The following is a 23,147-nucleotide window of genomic DNA, read 5'->3' as shown; positions in this document are numbered from 1 at the left end:
TTCCTGGATGTGGCACTCAGGGCTCTGGGGTCAGGCAGGTGACCCCAGGGAGCTTTTCCAGCCCCAGGGATGTGGGATGGGCACAGGGATCTGGGGTTGGAGCTGCTGGGGGACAGGGCTGTCCAGGGACAGTGGGATGTGGCACTCAGGGCTCTGGGGACAGGCTGGGGGTCAGGCAGGCGACCCCAGGGAGCTTTTCCAGCCCCAGGGATGGGCACAGGGGGTTGGTGCTGCTGGGGGACAGAGCTGTCCCAGGCCAGGCCAGGGACAGGGGGCTGGGTGGGATGTGGCACTCAGGGCTCTGGGGTCAGGCAGGTGACCCCAGGGAGCTTTTCCAGCCCCAGGGATGTGGGATGGGCACAGGGATCTGGGGTTGGTGGTGCTGGGGGACAGGCCAGGCCAGGGACAGTGGGATGTGGCACACAGGGCTCTGGGGACAGGGTGGGGGTCAGGCAGGTGACCCCAGGGAGCTTTTCCAGCCCCAAGGACAGGCACAGGGGGTTGGTGGTGCTGGGGGACAGAGCTGTCCCAGGCCAGGACAGGGACAGTGGGATGTGGCACTCACACTCTGGGGACAGGAAGGTGACAGATGTGGGATGGTCACAGGGAGCTGTGGTTGGAGCTTCTGGGGGACAGGGCTGGCCAGGCCAGGACAGGGACAGTGGGATGTGGCACTCACACTCTGGGGTCAGGCAGGTGACCCCAGGGAGCTTTTCCAGCCCCAGGGATGGGTACAGGGAGCTGTGGTTGGTGCTGCTGGGGGACAGAGCCGTCCCAGGCCAGGCCAGGGACAGTGGGATGTGGCACACAGGGCTCTGGGGTCAGGCAGGTGACCCCAGGGAGCTTTTCCAGCCCCAGGGATGGGTACAGGGAGCTGTGGTTGGAGCTTCTGGGGGACAGGGCTGGCCAGGCCAGGACAGGGACAGTGGGATGTGGCACTCAGGGCTCTGGGGACAGGGTGGGGGTCAGGCAGGTGACCCCAGGGAGCTTTTCCAGCCCCAGGGACGGGCACAGGGGGTTGGTGTTGCTGGGGGACAGAGCTGTCCAGGCCAGGCCAGGGACAGTGGGCTGGGTGGGATGTGGCACTCACACTCTGGGGACAGGAAGGTGACCCCAGGGAGCTTTTCCAGCCCCGGGGATGGGCACAGGGGCTTGGAGCTGCTGGGGGACAGAGCTGTCCCAGGCCAGGCCAGGACAGGGACAGTGGGATGTGGCACTCAGGGCTCTGGGGACAGGGTGGGGGTCAGGCAGGTGACCCCAGGGAGCTTTTCCAGCCCCAGGGATGGTCACAGGGAGCTGTGGTTGGAGCTTCTGGGGGACAGGGCTGTCCAGGCCAGGACAGGGACAGTGGGATGTGGCACTCACACTCTGGGGACAGGAAGGTGACCCCAGGGAGCTTTTCCAGCCCCAGGGATGGGTACAGGGAGCTGTGGTTGGTGCTGCTGGGGGACAGGGCTGGCCAGGCCAGGCCAGGGACCATGGGCTGGGTGGGTTTTCCTGGCGGTGGCCCCACAAACAGCCCCTTTGTTCCCTGCAGAGAAAAGGCATTCTGCCTGGCCCTGGCGGGGACTCGGGGGAACAGAGGAGCCTTTGTGGCCCGGCAGACACTCGGGTGTTGTTCTGGGTGGGCCTGGGGGCGGGGGGCTGCAGGCCCGGGATGGGATGGGATGGCTCATCCCTGGCTGGGCCTTATTGCTGCTCTTTGGGAGCCTGGAGCTGATGGAATATCCCAGCTCCACACTCAGGTGATGATTGCTGAATGTGTGACACGTCTGAAAATCATGGAATGGTTTGGTGGGAAGGGACCCCCGAGCCCCCCCAGTGCCCCCCTGCCATGGCAGGGACACCTCCCACTGGCCCAGGCTGCTCCCAGCCCCAGGCTCCAGCCTGGCCTTGGCCACTGCCAGGGATGCAGGGGCAGCCCCAGCTGCTCTGGGCACCCTGTGCCAGCTCCAGCACTGAGCTGCTCTGTCCGGGCTTTGTGTTCCCCTGGATGATTTCATCCTGAATTTCTGAGCTTTGGGGGTGTGGGATTCGTGTCCCAGCCTGCAGAGGAGCCGTTCCTCGGCCCTGGCTGGGGCAGTGGTCCCGTGCTGGTGTGAGACACCTTCAGTCACCTGCGAGGGGAGGGTGACACAGGGCTGCTTCCAAACAAGCTCCTTCACCCCAAATCCCCGTGAGAATCCCCTCTCCCCTCTCTCCATGGCATCCAGCTCCCAGGGAAGGGCTGGAGGAGCTGCTGCAGGGATCTTTCCCTTCCCAGACCCCGCAGCTTCCCCGGAGCAGGACCTGGCAGTGGGGCTGGGACAGGCTGGGGCTGGAGCCGTGGGGCTGGGGCCGTGGGGCTGGGGCTGGAGCCATGGGGCTGGAGCCGTGGGGCTGGGGCCGGAGCTGTGGGGCTGGAGCCGTGGGGCTGGGGCTGGAGCCGTGGGGCCGGAGCTGTGGGGCTGGGACGGGCTGGGGCTGCAGCCGTGGGGCTGGAGCCGTGGGGCTGGGGCCGGAGCCGTGGGGCCGGAGCCGTGGGGCCGGAGCCGTGGGGCTGGGGCTGGAGCCGTGGGGCTGGGGCTGTGGGGCTGGGACGGGCTGGGGCTGAAGCCGTGGGGCTGGAGCCGTGGGGCTGAAGCCGTGGGGCTGGGGCTGGAGCCGTGGGGCCGGAGCCGTGGGGCTGGAGCCGTGGGGCTGGAGCCGTGGGGCTGGGGCTGTGGGGCCGGAGCCGTGGGGCCAGAGCCGTGGGGCCAGAGCTGTGGGGCCGGAGCCGTGGGGCTGGAGCCGTGGGGCCAGAGCTGTGGGGCTGGGACGGGCTGGGGCCGGAGCCGTGGGGCCAGAGCCGTGGGGCCGGAGCCGTGGGGCTGGAGCCGTGGGGCTGGAGCCATGGGGTGAGGGATGGTGCTCGTGTGTCCGTGACCCCTGTCCGGAGCAGTGTCCGGAACAGTGTCCGGCAGTGTCCAGCAGTGTCTGGAGCAGTGTCCAGCAGTGTCCGGCAGTGTCCAGCAGTGTCTGGAGCAGTGTCCAGCAGTGTCCAGCAGTGTCCAGCAGTGTCCAGCAGTGTCCGGCAGTGTCCAGCAGTGTCTGGAGCAGTGTCCAGCAGTGTCTGGAGCAGTGTCCAGCAGTGTCCGGCAGTGTCCAGCAGTGTCCGGCAGTGTCCGGAGCAGTGTCCAGCAGTGTCTGGAGCAGTGTCCAGCAGTGTCCGGAGCAGTGTCTGGCAGTGTCCAGCAGTGTCCAGCAGTGTCCGGCAGTGTCCGGAGCAGTGTCCAGCAGTGTCTGGAGCAGTGTCCAGCAGTGTCCGGAGCAGTGTCCGGCAGTGTCCGGAAGTGTCCAGCAGTGTCCAGCAGTGTCCAGCAGTGTCTGGAGCAGTGTCCAGCAGTGTCCGGCAGTGTCCAGCAGTGTCCAGCAGTGTCCAGCAGTGTCTGGAGCAGTGTCCAGAGCAGTGTCCGGCAGTGTCCAGCAGTGTCCAGAGCAGTGTCCAGCAGTGCCCAGCAGTGTCCAGAGCAGTGTCCAGCAGTGTCCAGCAGTGCCCAGCAGTGTCCAGCAGTGTCCAGCAGTGTCCAGCAGTGTCCGGAGCAGTGTCCAGCAGTGTCCAGCAGTGTCCAGAGCAGTGTCTGTCAGTGTCCAGCAGTGTCCAGAGCAGTGTCTGGCAGTGTCCAGCAGTGTCCAGCAGTGTCCAGAGCAGTGTCTGTCAGTGTCCAGCAGTGTCCAGAGCAGTGTCTGTCAGTGTCCAGCAGTGTCCAGCAGTGTCCAGCAGTGTGCAGCAGTGTCCAGAGCAGTGTCCGGAGCAGTGTCCAGCAGTGTCCAGCAGTGTCCAGCAGTGCCCAGCAGTGTCTGGAGCAGTGTCCAGCAGTGTCCAGCAGTGTCCAGCAGTGTCCAGAGCAGTGTCCAGCAGTGCCCAGCAGTGTCCAGAGCAGTGTCTGTCAGTGTCCAGCAGTGTCCAGAGCAGTGTCTGTCAGTGTCCAGCAGTGTCCAGCAGTGTCCAGCAGTGTGCAGCAGTGTCCAGAGCAGTGTCCGGAGCAGTGTCCAGCAGTGTCCAGCAGTGTCCAGAGCAGTGCCCAGCAGTGCCCAGCAGTGTCCAGCAGTGTACGGCAATGTCCAGCAGTGTCCAGAGCAGTGTCCAGCAGTGTCCAGCAGTGTCCAGAGCAGTGTCCAGCAGTGCCCAGCAGTGTCCAGAGCAGTGTCCAGCAGTGCCCAGCAGTGTCCAGAGCAGTGTCTGTCAGTGTCCAGCAGTGTCCAGCAGTGCCCAGCAGTGTCCAGCAGTGTCCAGCAGTGTCCAGCAGTGTCTGGAGCAGTGTCCAGCAGTGTCCAGCAGTGTCCAGCAGTGTCCAGCAGTGTCCAGCAGTGTCCAGAGCAGTGTCCAGAGCAGTGTCTGTCAGTGCCCAGCAGTGTCCAGAGCAGTGTCTGTCAGTGTCCAGCAGTGTCCAGAGCAGTGTCTGTCAGTGCCCAGCAGTGTCCAGCAGTGCCCAGCAGTGCCCAGCAGTGTCCAGCAGTGCCCAGCACTCCCAAGCCGGGGCCATCCGGTGCCGTGGCTCAGCCCCGTGTTTAACTCTGCCCTTATTTTGAATTTCCTGTATCCCAACAGCCTCCCGTGACCTCCCCAGCACAGCCGGGGCTGCGTCCCCCAGCCCCGCAGGAAGGATGGAGCAGCAGCAGCTCCCGCAGGTCGAGGCTCTCACCTGCTTTCCCAGGGTTCTGGAACTTTCCAGGGATCCCAGCTGGGCTGGGGCAGGTCAGGCTGCCCCGGGCAGGAAGGGACACGCTGATCCCACAGCCCCGTCGGGAGGAGGGAGAGCTGGGATCGGGCTGGGCCGGGAGCAGCTGGGGGAAGCGCCAGGATTCCCGAGTCAGCCCCTAAAATCGGGATGTGCCTGCCCGCGGCTCCTGGCTCTGGGAACACCCTGGGAGTGGAGATTCCCATTGTTCTCAGCAGCCCTCGGAATGATTTCTGTGTTGAGGATGATGGGCCTGAGAGCCTCCCCCAGGGCTGGGCTGAGCCCGCAGGGGAGGGGGGACCCTGCCCCCGTGCCCAGGTGAGACCCCACCTGCAGAGCTGCCCCAGCCCTGGGGACACAGCAGCAGCACCTGGAGCTGCTGGGGAGAGCCCAGAGGAGACCCCGGAGCTGCTCCAGGCCTGGAGCCCCTCAGTTCCCAGGGATCCAGCCTGGGAGAGCTGGGAATGTTCCCCTGGAGAGGAGAAGGCTCCAGGGAGAGCTCAGAGCCCCTGCAGGGCCTGAAGGGGCTCCAGGAGAGCTGGGAATGTTCCCCTGGAGAGGAGAAGGCTCCAGGGAGAGCTCAGAGCCCCTGCAGGGCCTGAAGGGGCTCCAGGAGAGCTGCAGAGGGACTGGGCCAGGGCTGCAGGGCCAGGAGCCAGGGAATGGCTCCCAGTGCCAGAGGACAGGGCTGGATGTTGGCAATTGGCAATTGGGAATTGCTGGCTGGGCTGGAATTGCCAGAGCAGCTGGGGCTGCCCCTGCATCCCTGGCAGTGGCCAAGGCCAGGCTGGAGCCTGGGGCTGGGAGCAGCCTGGGCCAGTGGGAGGTGTCCCTGCCATGGCAGGGGGGCACTGGGGGGCTCGGGGGTCCCTTCCATCCCAAACCATCCCGGGATTTTGTGATCTTGTATCTGTTTCCCTCTAACTGAGGATATTCCAGCGAAGCCGGGGCAGGGCTGGAGCCGTCAGATCCGTAACCCTGGCCTGTGGATCTCAAGGGATTTTCCTGTCTGGAGCTTGAGCTGAGCCCTTGGCACCGGGAGCAGGCGGCCTCTGCCCAGAGCTGGGAGCACCCGGAGCCTGGGATGGGATTCCTGCAGGGGAACGTGGGGACAGGGCAGGGACAGGACAGGGATGTGTGGACAGGGCAGGGATGTGGGGACAGGGCAGGGATGTGGGGACAGGGCAGGGATGCGGGGACAGGGCAGGGATGTGGGGACAAGGCAGGGACAGGGCAGGGATGTGGGGACAAGGCAGGGACAGGGCAGGGATGTGGGGACAGGGCAGGGACGTGGGGACAGAGCAGGGACAGAGCAGGGACATGGGGACAGGGCAGGGACAGGGCAGGGACGTGGGGACAGAGCAGGGACAGAGCAGGGACATGGGGACAGGGCAGGGATGTGGGGACAGGGCAGGGATGTGGGGACAGGGCAGGGATGTGGGGACAGAGCAGGAATGTGGTGACAGGACAGGGACAGGGCAGGGACGTGGGAACAGGGCAGGGACGTGGTGACAGGGCAGGGACAGAGCAGGAACGTGGGGACAGGACAGGGACAGGGCAGGGATGTGGGGACAGGGCAGGGACAGAGCAGGGATGTGTGGACAGGACAGGGACAGAGCAGGAACGTGGGGACAGAGCAGGAACGTGGTGACAGGGCCCGGCTGTGGTGACAGAGCACGTGGCCAGGCAGGATCTGGTTGACCCCATCCCAGTTAACCCAATCCCTGGGGATGTTTGGTGCCCAGTTTGGCTCCAGCCTTTCCATTTTGGGCCCAGGGCTATAAACAGCCCCTTTCCCGGTCCTGCTAAATCCAGCTGTGGCTGCTGGGCGGCGAGCAGGACCCTGGGGACACACTGGGCTCCCAAAATAGCCCTTCCCTGCTGCTGCTGCTGCTGCTTTCCCAGCCCCATTCCACGGCCAGGACCCGGCTCCCGGGGTGGGAGAGACCCTGGAGCTGTGATAATCCCTCAGCAGCTCTGGAAGGGGCTGGAATATTCCCCCTCTCCCCACGGTGGCTGGGCCAGAAGCCTCGGGATTTGTGATTCCCAGGCGGATTTGGGAGCAGCTGTGTCCCGGGAAGGACGGGAGCAGTGTGGGAGCCCTGCCAGGCAGGGGCTGTGACAGGAGCACCTGGTGCCGCTGTCACCTCGGGCTGGCTGCTCCTGGAATTCCCAGGCTTTTCCAGGCTGTCCAGGCCAGCTCCGTTGGGAATCTCAGGGGTTCCGGGTCTGCAGCGGTGTGGGCTGGGGGCTGCTGGAGGTTTGGAGCGCTCCCAGGGAAGCAGGAGCTGTCAGAACCCAAATCCCGGGCAGGGTTGTTTGGGGAAAGGCCAGCAGGGAAGGAGGAGCAGGGAATGCAGCTTGGGATGAGATCTGTCTGTGGTGGGATCGCAGGGAATGCAGCTCAGGGTGGGATCTGTCCGTGGTGGGATCGCAGGAAATGCAGCTCAGGGTGGGATCTGTCCATGCTGGGATCGCAGGGAATGCAGCTCGGGGTGGGATCTGTCTGTGGTGGGATCTGTCTGTGGTGGGATCGCAGGGAATGCAGCTCGGGGTGGGATCTGTCCATGGTGGGATTGCAGGGAATGCAGCTCGGGGTGGGATCTGTCCATGGTGGGATCGCAGGGAATGCAGCTCGGGGTGGGATCTGTCTGTGGTGGGATCGCAGGGAATGCAGCTCAGGGTGGGATCTGTCTGTGGTGGGATCGCAGGGAATGCAGCTCGGGGTGGGATCTGTCCATGGTGGGATCGCAGGGAATGCAGCTCAGGGTGGGATCTGTCTGTGGTGGGATCGCAGGGAATGCAGCTCAGGGTGGGGGGATCTGTCCATGGAGGGATCGCAGGGAATGCAGCTCGGGGTGGGATCTGTCTGTGGTGGGATTGCAGGGAATGCAGCTCAGGGTGGGGAGTTCTGTCTGTGGTGGGATCGCAGGGAATGCAGCTCGAAGTGGGATCTGTCTGTGGTGGGATCTGTCCGTGGTGGGATCGCAGGGAATGCAGCTCAGGGTGGGATCTGTCTGTGGTGGGATCGCAGGGAATGCAGCTCGGGGTGGGATCTGTCTGTGGTGGGATTGCAGGGAATGCAGCTCGGGGTGGGATCTGTCCATGGTGGGATTGCAGGGAATGCAGCTCAGGGTGGGGAGTTCTGTCCGTGGTGGGATCGCAGGGAATGCAGCTCAGGGTGGGGAGTTCTGTCCGTGGTGGGATCGCAGGGAAGGAGGTTCTGGCTGGAGAGGGAGCGGAGCTGCTGCTCCAGTGCCGTTCCCACCTCCAGAGGAGGCTCTGGGACCCCTTGGGATGTTCTCAGCTCCCTTCTGGAGCGGGTTGGGGTCACTCCTGCCTGCCCCATCCGTGGGGAGCTGGAGCCCCCCGAGTTGTGCCCGGCTGGCTGGGGGCGCCCTCTGATCCCGTCTTGTGTCCGCAGGGAGCGGGGATGGACAGGGACAGATCCTGCAGCGCTTCCCGGAGAAGGACTGGGAGGACAACCCCTTCCCACAGGGCATCGAGCTGGTGAGTGCCTGCGGAGCCATGGGGACACCAGGGCTGGCACTGGGGCTGGCACTGGGGCTGGCACTGGGGCTGGTACCGGGGCTGGCACTGGGGCTGGCATCGTGGCTGGCAGTGGGGCTGGTACCGGGGCTGGTACCGGGGCTGGTACCGGGGCTGGTATCAGGGCTGGCAGTGGGGCTAGCAGTGGCGCTGGCACTGGGGCTGGCACTGGGGCTGATACCAGGGCTGGCAGTGGGGCTGGCAGTGGGGCTGGCAGTGGGGCTGGCAGTGGGGCTGGCAGTGGGGCTGGCACCAGGGCTGGCACCGGGACTAGCACTGGGGCTGGCAGTGGGGCCGGCACTGGGACGGGCACTGGGGCTGGCAGTGGGGCTGGCACTGGGACGGGCACTGGGGCTGGCACCAGGACCGGCACCAGGACTGGTAGTGGGACTGATACCGGGGCTGGCACTGGCACTGGTACCGGGGCCGGCACTGGGGCCGGCACTGGGGCTGGCACTGGGGCTGGCACTGGGGCTGATACCAGGGCTGGCATTGGGGCTGGCACTGGGACGGGCACTTGTGCTGGCACCAGGACCGGCACCAGAACTGGCACCAGAACTGGCACCAGGACCGGCACCAGGACCGGCACCAGGACCGGCACCAGGACCGGCACCAGGAGCGGCACCAGCCCACGTCCCACGGGCTCCCGCCTGCCCTGGGTGCGTCTCCAGCCCCAGAAGTGGCTGGGCTGGTGGGATCCAGCGGAGCCGGCTCCTGTCCCAGCCCCTCTGCAGCCCCTCCTTCCCGGGGTTCTGCAATGGCTCCCGCAGGGTGCAGCCGCAGGGTCCCCTCCGGGCCTTTCCCGGCACCGTCAGCGGCTCTGGGGAGCGCTTTGGGATCCGAGCTGGGACATTCCCGGGATGTGGCGCTGAGGGATCCTCCAGGAGGGTGGGATTGTTCCCCTCGCTGCGAAACCGGAGTGGGAGCCCTTCCCAATCCCTGCCCTGGAGCTCCACTCCCCGTGAAAAGGATGGGCTGGGACACAGCCCCAGGCTGAGCCCTCTGGAAGCTGCTCCATTCCCGCTGGAGTCCACGGGATCACGGATTTATTTGGGATGGAAAATCCCTCTGAGCCCATTGAACGCGGTCAGCGGTGCCAGAGCCACCCCTGGCCGTGTCCCCAAGTGCCACCTCCACACGAAATCCCTGCAGGGATGGGCAGCTGGGCCAGGCATGGACATCCTTTGAGGTGGGATCTTGGGAATTGGGAATTCCTGGCTGGGATGGAATTCCCAGAGCAGCTGTGGCTGCCCCTGGATCCCTGGCGGTGGCCAAGGCCGGGCTGGGAGCAGCCTGGGCCAGTGGGAGGTGTCCCTGCCCTTCATCCCTGGGATCAGCAGTGTCCAGCTGCTCTTCCCATCGCCTGTCCCCTCAAATTCCAGCGTGGTTTGGGACCTTTCTGGGCTGTTTTATCCGAGGAAAAACCACACTTTTATTTTTATTTTTATTTTTTTTTAATTTTAATTTTAATTTTTATTTTTATTTCTATTTTTATTTTTATTTTTATTTTTATTTTTTATTTTTATTTTTAATTTTAATTTTAATTTTTATTTAATTTTTATTTTAAATTTTATTTTTAATTTTAATTTTAATTATAAATTTAATTTTTATTTTTATTTTTAATTTTTATTTTTAATTTTAATTTTAATTTTATTTTTATTTTTATTTTTATTTTTAATTTTATTTTTAATTTTAATTTTTAATTTTAATTTTAATTTTAATTTTATTTTTATTTTTAATTTTATTTTTAATTTTTATTTTTAATTTTAATTTTAATTTTAATTTTATTTTTATTTTATTTTTATTTTTATTTTTCTGAGTTTCCTGGTGTCCGCAGGGACTTGGGAACTGTCCCAAGCAGGAGCAAAGCTGCTTTTTTTTATTTCCCACGGGTCAAACTGTCCAGCCAAAAAATCCCTGGAATTTAAACAATCGGAGCCCTGTGCTGTAGGGAGCCAGGGCTGGCTCCAGGGCTTCCCACAAGCTCTGCAAGTGTCCTGGGGGAGCAGCACGTGGGGCTGATCCCAAGGCAGCTCGGGAAATCCAGGGGAGCTCATCCCGGGGCTCGGCCGGGGCACTGCGGGCAGGGCTGATCCCCCCTGACGGCTTTTTGGGGAAAAAAGCGTTTCCAGGGAGTGCAGGGAGGAGGGAACCGGAGCTGCTGGACATGCAGAGTGTCTGGCAGCAATTCCCAGGGATCTCTGGGTTTAATGGATCAAATTCCATGGGGACAGGATGAGGGGGAAGCGGGGAGCCTCTCCCTGCAGAGCCCCGGGAGTGCCTGGAGAGTGTGGGATGGAGTTTGGGATGGAGAGTTTGGGATGGAGTTTGGGATGGAGTTTGGGATGGAGAGTTTGGGATGGAGAGTTTGGGATGGAGAGTTTGGGATGGAGAGTTTGGGATGGAGTTTGGGATGGAGAGTTTGGGATGGAGTTTGGGATGGAGTTTGGGATGGAGAGTTTGGGATGGAGAGATTGGGATGGAGTTTGGGATGGAGAGTTTGGGATAGAGAGTTTGGGATGGAGAGTTTGGGATGGTGTTTGGGATGGAGTTTGGGATGGAGTTTGGGATGGAGTTTGGGATGGAGAGTTTGGGATGGAGTTTGGGATGGAGTTTGGGATGGAGAGTTTGGGATGGAGAGTTTGGGATGGAGTTTGGGATGGAGAGTTTGGGATGGAGAGTTTGGGATGGAGAGATTGGGATGGAGAGCTTGGGATGGAGAGTTTGGGATGGAGAGTTTGGGATGGAGTTTGGGATGGAGAGTTTGGGATGGAGAGTTTGGGATGGAGTTTGGGATGGAGTTTGGGATGGAGAGTTTGGGATGGAGAGTTTGGGATGGAGTTTGGGATGGAGTTTGGGATGGAGTTTGGGATGGAGTTTGGGATGGAGAGTTTGGGATGGAGAGTTTGGGACGGAGAGATTGGGATGGAGTTTGGGATGGAGAGTTTGGGATGGAGTTTGGGATGGAGATTGGGATGGAGTTTGGGATGGAGAGTTTGGGACGGAGAGTTTGGGATGGAGTTTGGGATGGAGAGTTTGGGATGGAGTTTGGGATGGAGAGTTTGGGATGGAGAGTTTGGGATGGAGAGTTTGGGATGGAGAGTTTGGGATGGAGAGTTTGGGATGGAGTTTGGGATGGAGTTTGGGATGGAGAGTTTGGGATGGAGAGTTTGGGATGGAGTTTGGGATGGAGTTTGGGATGGAGTTTGGGATGGAGTTTGGGATGGAGAGTTTGGGATGGAGAGTTTGGGACGGAGAGATTGGGATGGAGTTTGGGATGGAGAGTTTGGGATGGAGTTTGGGATGGAGATTGGGATGGAGTTTGGGATGGAGTTTGGGATGGAGAGTTTGGGATGGAGTTTGGGATGGAGAGTTTGGGATGGAGAGTTTGGGATGGAGAGTTTGGGATGGAGAGTTTGGGATGGAGAGTTTGGGATGGAGAGTTTGGGATGGAGAGCTTGGGATGGAGTTTGGGATGGAGAGTTTGGGATGGAGTTTGGGATGGAGTTTGGGATGGAGAGTTTGGGATGGAGAGTTTGGGATGGAGTTTGGGATGGAGAGTTTGGGATGGAGTTTGGGATGGAGAGTTTGGGATGGAGAGTTTGGGATGGAGAGTTTGGGATAGAGAGTTTGGGATGGAGAGTTTGGGATGGAGAGCTTGGGATGGAGTTTGGGATGGAGAGTTTGGGATGGAGTTTGGGATGGAGTTTGGGATGGAGAGTTTGGGATGGAGAGTTTGGGATGGAGTTTGGGATGGAGAGTTTGAGATGGAGAGTTTGGGATGGAGAGTTTGGGATGGAGAGTTTGGGATGGAGAGTTTGGGATGGAGAGTTTGGGATGGAGTTTGGGATGGAGTTTGGGATGGAGTTTGGGATGGAGTTTGGGATGGAGAGTTTGGGATGGAGAGTTTGGGATGGAGAGTTTGGGATGGAGAGTTTGGGATGGAGAGTTTGGGATGGAGTTTGGGATGGAGAGTTTGGGATGGAGAGTTTGGGATGGAGAGTATGGGATGGAGAGTTTGGGATAGAGTTTGGGATGGAGTTTGGGATGGAGAGTTTGGGATGGAGTTTGGGATGGAGTTTGGGATGGAGAGTTTGGGATGGAGTTTGGGATGGAGAGTTTGGGATGGAGAGTTTGGGATGGAGTTTGGGATGGAGTTTGGGATGGAGTTTGGGATGGAGAGTTTGGGATGGAGAGTTTGGGATGGAGAGTTTGGGATGGAGTTTGGGATGGAGTTTGGGATGGAGAGTTTGGGATGGAGTTTGGGATGGAGAGTTTGGGATGGAGAGTTTGGGATGGAGTTTGGGATGGAGTTTGGGATGGAGAGTTTGGGATGGAGAGTTTGGGATGGAGAGTTTGGGATGGAGTTTGGGATGGAGTTTGGGATGGAGTTTGGGATGAGAGTTTGGGATGGAGAGTTTGGGATGGAGTTTGGGATGGAGTTTGGGATGGAGAGTTTGGGATGGAGAGTTTGGGATGGAGTTTGGGATGGAGTTTGGGATGGAGAGTTTGGGATGGAGAGTTTGGGATGGAGTTTGGGATGGAGTTTGGGACGGAGAGTTTGGGATGGAGTTTGGGATGGAGTTTGGGATGGAGTTTGGGATGGAGAGTTTGGGATGGAGAGTTTGGGATGGAGTTTGGGATGGAGTTTGGGATGGAGAGTTTGGGATGGAGAGTTTGGGATGGAGTTTGGGATGGAGTTTGGGATGGAGAGTTTGGGATGGAGAGTTTGGGATGGAGTTTGGGATGGAGTTTGGGACGGAGAGTTTGGGATGGAGTTTGGGATGGAGTTTGGGATGGAGTTTGGGATGGAGAGTTTGGGATGGAGAGTTTGGGATGGGACGGAGAGTTTGGGATGGAGTTTGGGATGGAGTTTGGGATGGAGTTTGGGATGGAGAGTTTGGGATGGAGAGTTTGGATGGAGTTTGGGATGGAGAGTTTGGGATGGAGTTTGGGATGGAGAGTTTGGGATGGAGAGTTTGGGATGGAGAGTTTGGGATGGAGAGTTTGGGATGGAGAGTTTGGGATGGAGAGTTTGGGATGGAGTTTGGGATGGAGTTTGGGATGGGAGTTTGGGATGGAGAGTTTGGGATGGAGAGTTTGGGATGGAGAGTTTGGGATGGAGAGTTTGGATGGAGAGTTTGGGATGGAGAGTTTGGGATGGAGAGTTTGGGATGGAGAGTTTGGGATGGATTAGGGATGGAGAGTTTGGGATGGGAGGTTTGGGATGGAGAGTTTGGGATGGAGTTTGGATGGAGTTTGGGATGGAGTTTGGGATGGAGTTTGGATGGAGATGTGGGATGGGAGAGTTTGGGATGGAGAGGTTGGGATGGAGTTTGGGATGGAGAGTTTTGGGATGGAGAGTTTGGGATGGAGAGTTTGAGATGGAGAGTTTGGGATGGAGAGTTTGGGATGGAGAGTTTGGGATGGAGTTTGGGAGGAGAGTTTGGGATGGAGTTTGGATGGAGAGTTTGGGATGGAGAGGTTGGGATGGAGGGTGGATAGTGTGGGAAGGAGTTTGGGATGGAGAGTTTGGGATGGAGGAGTTTGGGATGGAGAGTTTTGGGATGGAGTGTGGGATGGAGAGTTTGGGATGGAGTTTGAGATGGAGAGTTTGGGATGGAGAGTTTGGGATGGAGTTTGGGATGGAGAGTTTGGGATGGAGAGTGTGGGATGGAGAGTTTGGGATGGAGAGTTTGGGATGGGGAGTCCCCAGGGATGGAGTTTGGGATGGAGTTTGGGATGGAGAGTTTGGGATGGAGAGTTTGGGATGGAGTTTGGGATGGAGAGTTTGGGATGGAGTTTGGGATGGAGAGTTTGGGGATGGAGAGTGTGGGATGGAGTTTGGGATGGAGAGTTTGGGATGGAGAGTTTGGGATGGAGTTTGGGATGGAGAGTTTGGGATGGAGAGTGGGGATGGAGAGTTTGGGATGGAGAGTTTGGGATGGGGAGTCCCCAGGGATGGAGTTTGGGATGGAGTTTGGGATGGAGAGTTTGGGATGGAGGGAGAGTTGGGGATGGAGAGTTTGGGATGGAGTTTGGGATGGAGAGTTTGGGATGGAGAGTTTGGGATGGAGTTTGGGATGGAGAGTTTGGGATGGAGAGTTTGGGATGGAGTTTGGGATGGAGAGTTTGGGATGGAGTTTGGGATGGAGAGTTTGGGATGGAGAGTTTGGGATGGAGTTTGGGATGGAGAGTTTGGGATGGAGAGTTTGGGATGGAGAGTTTGGGATGGAGAGTTTGGGATGGAGTTTGGGATGGGGAGTCCCCAGGGATGGAGTTTGGGATGGAGAGTTTGGGATGGAGTTTGGGATGGAGTTTGGGATGGAGTTTGGGATGGAGAGTTTGGGATGGAGAGTTTGGGATGGAGTTTGGGATGGAGAGTGTGGGATGGAGTTTGGGATGGAGTTTGGGATGGAGAGTTTGGGATGGAGAGTTTGGGATGGAGTTTGGGATGGAGTTTGGGATGGAGTTTGGGATGGAGTTTGGGATGGAGAGTTTGGGATGGAGTTTGGGATGGAGAGTTTGGGATGGAGAGTTTGGGATGGAGTTTGGGATGGAGAGTTTGGGATGGAGAGTGTGGGATGGAGAGTTTGGGATGGAGAGTTTGGGATGGAGAGTTTGGGATGGAGTTTGGGATGGGGAGTCCCCAGGGATGGAGTTTGGGATGGAGTTTGGGATGGAGTTTGGGATGGAGAGTTTGGGATGGAGAGTTTGGGATGGAGTTTGGGATGGAGAGTTTGGGATGGAGAGTTTGGGATGGAGAGTTTGGGATGGAGTTTGGGATGGAGAGTTTGAGATGGAGTTTGGGATGGAGTTTGGGATGGAGTTTGGGATGGAGAGTTTGGGATGGAGTTTGGGATGGAGAGTTTGGGATGGAGAGTTTGGGATGGAGTTTGGGATGGAGTTTGGGATGGAGAGTTTGGGATGGAGAGATTGGGATGGAGAGTTTGGGATCGAGTTTGGGATGGAGAGTTTGGGATGGAGAGTTTGGGATGGAGAGTTTGGGATGGAGAGTTTGGGATGGAGTTTGGGATGGAGAGTTTGGGATGGAGAGTTTGGGATGGAGAGTTTGGGATGGAGAGTTTGGGATGGAGAGTTTGGGATGGAGAGTTTGGGATGGAGTTTGGGATGGAGTTTGGGATGGAGTTTGGGATGGAGTTTGGGATGGAGTTTGGGATGGAGAGTTTGGGATGGGGAATCCCCAGGGATGCAGAATTTGGGGAGCAGCTCCTGGGGTGCTTCTTCCTCCTGTCCCTCCTGCTGCCATCCCAGGGATCTGGATAAAGCCAAGCTCCCATCCCGTGGGCTCTTCCCAGGGAGGAGAGGAGGATCCGTGACTGGGGAGTGATGATCAGCTGGGCTGAGATCAGATGATCTCAGTTTCCAGCCCGGGCTCCTGAGGGAGCTGGAGCAGCATTCCTGAGCCTTGTTCTCCCGGGATTTGCTGAATTCCTGTCCCCAGCTGTGCCTGGAGCCCCGGAGGGAGCTGGGCTGGAGGCTGGGAACTTTCCACAGCCCCTCAGCAGCCACACACAGCCCTGAGGAAATAAAGAAACCCCCTGAGACCCTCCAGGGGTCCTGGGGACCGCGGCTGGAGTGACCCCGGCCCCGGGAGGGGCTTTGGGAAGTGCCAGGGGACGGTGCCAGGGGACAGTGCCAGGGGACAGTGCCAGGGGACAGTGCCAGGGGACAGTGCCAACTCCTGGAGCCACTCCAGGCCCGTGTCCCACGTGTCCCCTTTCCTGCTGGGCTCTGTGCTTGGCATGGGCTGGCTGGCACATGGTGGGCTGGGGGCGTGCAGAGTTCGGGGGGCTTGGTGCCCTGGGCTGTGCAGTTTGGGGTCTCTGTGCCATGGGGTGCGCAGTTTGGGGTCTCTGTGCCATGGGCTGTGCAGTTTGGGGTCTGTGTGCCCTGGGCTGTGCAGTTTGGGGTCTCTGTGCCCTGGGCTGTGCAGTTTGGGGTCTCTGTGCCATGGGCTGTGAAGTTTGGGGTCTCTGTGCCCTGGGCTGTGCAGTTTGGGGTCTCTGTGCCCTGGGCTGTGCAGTTTGGGGTCTCTGAGCCCTGGGCTGTGCAGTTTGGGGTCTCTGAGCCCTGGGCTGTGCAGAGTTTGGGGTCTCTGTGCCATGGGGTGCGCAGTTTGGGGTCTCTGTGCCATGGGGTGCGCAGTTTGGGGTCTCTGTGCCATGGGGTGTGCAGTTTGGGGTCTCTGAGCCCTGGGGTGTGCAGTTTGGGGTCTCTGTGCCATGGGCTGTGCAGTTTGGGGTCTCTGTGCTGTGGGCTGTGCAGTTTGGGGTCTCTGTGCCCTGGGCTGTGCAGTTTGGGGTCTCTGTGCCATGGGGTGTGCAGTTTGGGGTCTCTGTGCCATGGGCTGTGCAGTTTGGGGTCTCTGTGCCCTGGGCTGTGCAGTTTGGGGTCTCTGTGCCCTGGGCTGTGCAGTTTGGGGTCTCTGTGCCCTGGGCTGTGCAGTTTGGGGTCTCTGTGCTGTGGGGCTGTGCAGTTTGGGGTCTGTGCCATGGGGTGTGCAGTTTGGGGTCTCTGCCATGGGCTGTGCAGTTTGGGGTCTCTGTGCCCTGGGCTGTGCAGTTTGGGGTCTCTGTGCCATGGGCTGTGCAGTTTGGGGTCTCTGTGCCCTGGGCTGTGCAGTTTGGGGTCTCTGTGCCATGGGCTGTGCAGTTTGGGGTCTCTGTGCCATGGGGCTGTGCAGTTTGGGGTCTCTGTGCCATGGGCTGTGCAGTTTGGGGTCTCTGTGCCCTGGGCTGTGCAGTTTGGGGTCTCTGTGCTGTGGGGCTGTGCAGTTTGGGGTCTGTGCCATGGGGTGTGCAGTTTGGGGTCTGTGCCATGGGGCTGTGCAGTTTGGGGTCTCTGAGCCCTGGGCTGTGCAGTTTGGGGTCTCTGCGATGGGGCTGTGCAGTTTGGGGTCTCTGTGCCCTGGGCTGTGCAGTTTGGGGTCTCTGTGCCATGGGCTGTGCAGTTTGGGGTCTCTGTGCCCTGGGGTGTGCAGTTTGGGGTCTCTGTGCCATGGGGTGTGCAGTTTGGGGTCTCTGTGCCCTGGGCTGTGCAGTTTGGGGTCTCTGTGCCCTGGGCTGTGCAGTTTGGGGTCTCTGAGCCCTGGGCTGTGCAGTTTGGGGTCTCTGAGCCCTGGGCTGTGCAGTTTGGGGTCTCTGTGCCCTGGGCTGTGCAGTTTGGGGTCTCTGAGCCCTGGGCTGTGCAGTTTGGGGTCTCTGAGCCCTGGGCTGTGCAGTTTGGGGTCTCTGAGCCCTGGGCTGTGCAGTTTGGGGTCTCTGTGCCCTGGGCTGTGCAGTTTGGGGTCTCTGTGCTGTGGGGCTGTGCAGAGTTTGGGGTCTCTGTGCTGTGGGGCTGTGCAGAGTTTGGGGTCTCTGTGCTGTGGGGCTGTGCAGTTTGGGGTCTCTGCGATGGGGCTGTGCAGTTTGGGGTCTCTGTGCCCTGGGGTGTGCAGTTTGGGGGTCTCTGTGCCATGGGGTGTGCAGAGTTTGGGGTTTCTGTGCCATGGCGTTGTGCAGTTTGGGGTCTCTGTGCTGTGGGGCTGTGCAGTTTGGGGTCTCTGTGCCATGGGCTGTGCAGTTTGGGGTCTCTGTGCTGTGGGGCTGTGCAGTTTGGGGTCTCTGAGCCCTGGGCTGTGCAGTTTGGGGTCTCTGTGCTGTGGGCTGTGCAGTTTGGGGTCTCTGTGCCCTGGGCTGTGCAGTTTGGGGTCTCTGTGCCATGGGGTGTGCAGAGTTTGGGGTCTCTGTGCCATGGGGTGTGCAGAGTTTGGGGTCTCTGTGCCATGGGGCTGTGCAGTTTGGGGTCTCTGTGCTGTGGGCTGTGCAGTTTGGGGTCTCTGTGCCCTGGGCTGTGCAGTTTGGGGTCTCTGTGCCATGGGGTGTGCAGAGTTTGGGGTCTCTGTGCCATGGGGTGTGCAGAGTTTGGGGTCTCTGTGCCATGGGGCTGTGCAGTTTGGGGTCTCTGAGCCCTGGGCTGTGCAGTTTGGGGTCTCTGTGCTGTGGGGCTGTGCAGTTTGGGGTCTCTGAGCCCTGGGCTGTGCAGTTTGGGGTCTCTGTGCCATGGGGCTGTGCAGTTTGGGGTCTCTGTGCTGTGGGGCTGTGCAGTTTGGGGTCTCTGAGCCCTGGGGGTTTGGGTCTGTGCAGTTTGGGGTCTCTGTGCTGTGGGGTGTGCAGAGTTTGGGGTCTCTGTGCCATGGGGTGTGCAGTTTGGGGTCTCTGTGCCCTGGGCTGTGCAGTTTGGGGTCTGTGCCCTGGGCTGTGCAGTTTGGGGTCTCTGTGCCCTGGGCTGTGCAGTTTGGGGTCTCTGTGCCCTGGGCTGTGCAGTTTGGGGTCTGTGTGCCCTGGGCTGTGCAGTTTGGGGTCTCTGTGCCATGGGCTGTGCAGTTTGGGGTCTCTGAGCCCTGGGCTGTGCAGTTTGGGGTCTCTGTGCCATGGGGTGTGCAGTTTGGGGTCTCTGAGCCCTGGGCTGTGCAGTTTGGGGTCTCTGTGCCCTGGGCTGTGCAGTTTGGGGTCTCTGAGCCCTGGGCTGTGCAGTTTGGGGTTTGTGCCATGGGCTGTGCAGTTTGGGGTCTCTGTGCCATGGGCTGTGCAGTTTGGGGTCTCTGTGCCCTGGGCTGTGCAGTTTGGGGTCTCTGTGCCATGGGGTGTGCAGAGTTTGGGGTCTCTGTGCCATGGGCTGTGCAGTTTGGGGTCTCTGAGCCCTGGGCTGTGCAGTTTGGGGTCTCTGTGCCATGAGGCTGTGCAGTTTGGGGTCTCTGCCATGGGGCTGTGCAGTTTGGGGTCTCTGTGCCATGGGGTGTGCAGTTTGGGGTCTCTGTGCCCTGGGCTGTGCAGTTTGGGGTCTCTGTGCCCTGGGCTGTGCAGTTTGGGGTCTCTGCGATGGGGCTGTGCAGTTTGGGGTCTCTGTGCCATGGGGTGTGCAGTTTAGGGTCTCTGTGCCCTGGGGTGTGCAGTTTGGGGTCTCTGTGCCATGGGGTGTGCAGAGTTTGGGGTCTCTGTGCCCTGGCGTTGTGCAGTTTGGGGTCTCTGTGCCATGGGCTGTGCAGTTTGGGGTCTCTGTGCCATGGGCTGTGCAGTTTGGGGTCTCTGTGCCCTGGGCTGTGCAGTTTGGGGTCTCTGTGCCATGGGCTGTGCAGTTTGGGGTCTCTGTGCCCTGGGCTGTGCAGTTTGGGGTCTCTGTGCCCTGGGCTGTGCAGTTTGGGGTCTCTGTGCCATGGGCTGTGCAGTTTGGGGTCTCTGTGCCCTGGGCTGTGCAGTTTGGGGTCTCTGTGCCCTGCGCTGTGCAGTTTGGGGTCTCTGTGCTGTGGGGCTGTGCAGTTTGGGGTCTCTGAGCCCTGGGCTGTGCAGTTTGGGGTCTCTGTGCTGTGGGGCTGTGCAGTTTGGGGTATCTGAGCCCTGGGCTGTGCAGTTTGGGGTCTCTGTGCCATGGGCTGTGCAGTTTGGGGTCTCTGTGCCATGGGGTGTGCAGTTTGGGGTCTCTGAGCCCTGGGCTGTGCAGTTTGGGGTCTCTGTGCCATGGGGTGTGCAGTTTGGGGTCTCTGAGCCCTGGGCTGTGCAGTTTGGGGTCTCTGAGCCCTGGCAGGAGTTTCCCCAGGATCTGGGGGCTCCAGCCTGGCCGGGCTGTCCCATCCCAGCTCCTCTCTGGGGTTCTCCAGGCGGCTCCTGCTGTTCCTGTGGACAGGACAGGACAGCACCAGCCCCACTTCCCCCAGAGCGGGATTTGGGAATATTTGGGAATGCCCAGAGCTGGTCCAGTGGGGTTGGGAGGTTCCAGGAGCCCGGGGGGCTCTGCCCAGCGCTCTCCCTGCTCCTGCACCACAGAGCTGCTGTGGCCAAGGGCCACAAGGGCTTGGGGTCCTGTGCTGTGGGATGGGCTCGGGATTGGGGTCCTGTGGTGTGGGATGGGTTTGGGGCTGGGGTCCTGTGGTGTGGGATGGGTTTGGGGTCCTGTGGTGTGGGATGGGATTGGGGTCCTGTGGTGTGGGATGGGTTTGGGGCTGGGGTCCTGTGGTGTGGGATGGGATTGGGGTCCTGTGGTGTGGGACAGGGTCCATGGGGTGGGACAGGGTCCATGGGGTGGGACAGGGTCCTGTGGGGTGGGACAAGGTCCATGGGGTGGGACAGGGTCCCATGGGTGGGACAGGGTCCATGGGGTGGGACAGGGTCCATGGGGTGGGACAGGGTCCCGTGGGTGGGACAGGGTCCATGGGCTGGGACAGGGTCCCACGGGTGGGACAGGGTCCATGGGGTGGGACAGGGTCCCATGGGTGGGACAGGGTCCCATGGGGTGTGGGACAGGGTCCCATAGGGTGGGACAGGGTCCATGGGGTGGGACAGGGTCCATGGGGTGGGACAGGGTCCATGGGGTGGGACAGGGTCCATGGGTGGGACAGGGTCCATGGGGTGGGACAGGGTCCATGGGGTGGGTCAGGGTCCATGGGGTGGGACAGGGTCCCGTGGGTGGGACAGGGTCCCGTGGGTGGGACAGGGTCCTGTGGGTGGGACAGGGTCCCATAGGGTGGGACAGGGTCCTGTGGGTGGGACAGGGTCCCATAGGGTGGGACAGGGTCCATGGGGTGGGACAGGGTCCCATGGGTGGGACAGGGTCCCATGGGGTGTGGGACAGGGTCCTGTGGGTGGGACAGGGTCCATGGGGTGGGACAGGGTCCCATAGGGTGGGACAGGGTCCCGTGGGTGGGACAGGGTCCCATAGGGTGGGACAGGGTCCATGGGGTGGGACAGGGTCCTGTGGGTGGGACAGGGTCCATGGGGTGGGACAGGGTCCCATAGGGTGGGACAGGGTCCCGTGGGTGGGACAGGGTCCATGGGGTGGGACAGGGTCCCATGGGTGGGACAGGGTCCATGGGGTGGGACAGGGTCCTGTGGGTGGGACAGGGTCCCATAGGGTGGGACAGGGTCCATGGGGTGGGACAGGGTCCCATGGGGTGGGACAGGGTCCATGGGGTGGGACAGGGTCCGTGGGGTGGGACAGGGTCCATGGGGTGGGACAGGGTCCCATGGGGTGGGACAGGGTCCATGGGGTGGGACAGGGTCCCATGGGGTGGGTCAGGGTCCCATGGGTGGGACAGGGTCCATGGGGTGGGACAGGGTCCCATGGGTGGGACAGGGTCCATGGGTGGGACAGGGTCCCATGGGTGGGACAGCGTCCCGTGGTGTGGGACAGGGTCCATGGGGTGGGACAGGGTCCATGGGGTGGGACAGGGTCCCGTGGGTGGGACAGGGTCCCATGGGGTGGGACAGGGTCCATGGGCTGGGACAGGGTCCCATGGGTGGGACAGGCTGGCAGCCCCTGAGGCACTGTCCCCCCACAGTTCTGCCAGCCCAGCGGGTGGCAGCTCTTCCCCGAGAGGAACCCCCCAACCTTCTTCGTGGCCGTGCTGACCGACATCAACTCGGAGCGGCACTACTGCGCCTGCTTCACCTTCTGGGAGGCTGTGGACAGCCCGCAGGTACCGGGGACACCGGGACACACAGGGGACACACAGGGGACACACAGGGGACACACAGGGGACACACAGGGGACGCACAGGGGACATGGGGACACTGGGACACACAGGGGACACACAGGGGACACACAGGGGACACACAGGGGACACACAGGGGACACACAGGGGACATGGGGACACTGGGACACACAGGGGACACACAGGGGACACACAGGGGACGCACAGGGGACATGGGGACACTGGGACACACAGGGGACACACAGGGGACACACAGGGGACATGGGGACACTGGGACACACAGGGGACACACAGGGGACACACAGGGGACACACAGGGGACATGGGGACACTGGGACACACAGGGGACACACAGGGGACACACAGGGGACACACAGGGGACACACAGGGGACACACAGGGGACACAGGGACCTGGGGACATGGAGACATGAGGACATGGGGACACCAGGACATGGGAATATGGGGACACCAGGACATGGGGACATGGGGACATGGGGACATGGGGACACGGGGACATGGGGACATGTGGACACCAGGACATGGGGACACCGGGACATGGGAATATGGGGACACGGGGACACGGGGACATGGGGACACGGGGACATGGGGACACCAGGACATGGGAATATGAGGACATGGGGACATGGGGACACCGGGACATGGGGACACCAGGACATGGGGACACTGGGACACAGGAGTACAGGGACACGCAACATGGGGACATGAGAACACCAGGACACAGGAACATGGAGACACAGGAGAACAGGGACATGGGACACCAGGACACAGGGACACGGGGACACCAGGACACAGGGACACGGGGACACCAGGACACAGGGACATGGGACACAGGCACACAGGGACACAGGAACAGGGGCTGGCAGTGCTGCCAGTGAAGGATCCAGCTGCCTTTGGCACTGTCCAAGGGTTCCTGCCTTCCCTGTGCCACCAGGAGCTCGGGACAGGGCAGAGCATCCCTTAACCCCCAGCGCGGGCTGCCTTGTGTCTCCCCAGCCCCAGAGCCACGCCAGGAATGGTGAGGGCGAGGAGGAGGAGGATGAGGAGGAGGTGGCCTCGTCCCCCGTGCAGCCTGCGCAGCTCTTCGCTCCCAAGAGCCTGGTGCTGGTGTCACGGCTGGACCACGCCGAGGTGTTCCGGGTGAGTCGGGAGCGGCTGCGGGAGCGGGGCTGAGCTGGCACGGCCCCGAGGGAGCCCGGTGCTGAGGGAGCCTGGTGCTAATAGAGCCCGGTGCCATGAGAGCCCGGTGCTGAGGGAGCCCGGTGCTGAGAGAGCCCGGTGCTGAGGGAGCCCGGTGCTGAGGGAGCCCGGTGCTGAGGGAGCCCGGTGCCATGAGAGCCTGGTGCTGAGAGAGCCCGGTGCTGAGGGAGCCCGGTGCCATGAGAGCCCGG

The 23,147-nt window shown here is 60.6% G+C and overlaps 1 protein-coding gene across 6 annotated transcripts in view; it reads left to right on the top strand.

Annotated features, from left to right (window-relative positions):
* Window positions 1-23,147, top strand: part of SBF1 (SET binding factor 1) — a 135,259-nt gene that overhangs the window by 33,644 nt on the left and 78,468 nt on the right. For all 6 annotated transcript variants that reach the window (XM_086886216.1, XM_086886218.1, XM_086886215.1 and 3 more), the window contains exons 2-4: window positions 8,125-8,210; window positions 21,586-21,723; window positions 22,753-22,896. In XM_086886216.1, coding sequence (XP_086742342.1) covers window positions 8,125-8,210; window positions 21,586-21,723; window positions 22,753-22,896 — 368 coding nt within the window. The remainder of the gene's footprint in view (window positions 1-8,124; window positions 8,211-21,585; window positions 21,724-22,752; window positions 22,897-23,147) is intronic.

This window comes from Cyanistes caeruleus, chromosome 4, assembly GCF_971803275.1.
Source record: "Cyanistes caeruleus chromosome 4, bCyaCae1.hap1.1, whole genome shotgun sequence".
NCBI lineage: Eukaryota > Metazoa > Chordata > Aves > Passeriformes > Paridae > Cyanistes > Cyanistes caeruleus.
This window is presented reverse-complemented; position numbering and strand designations above follow the sequence as displayed.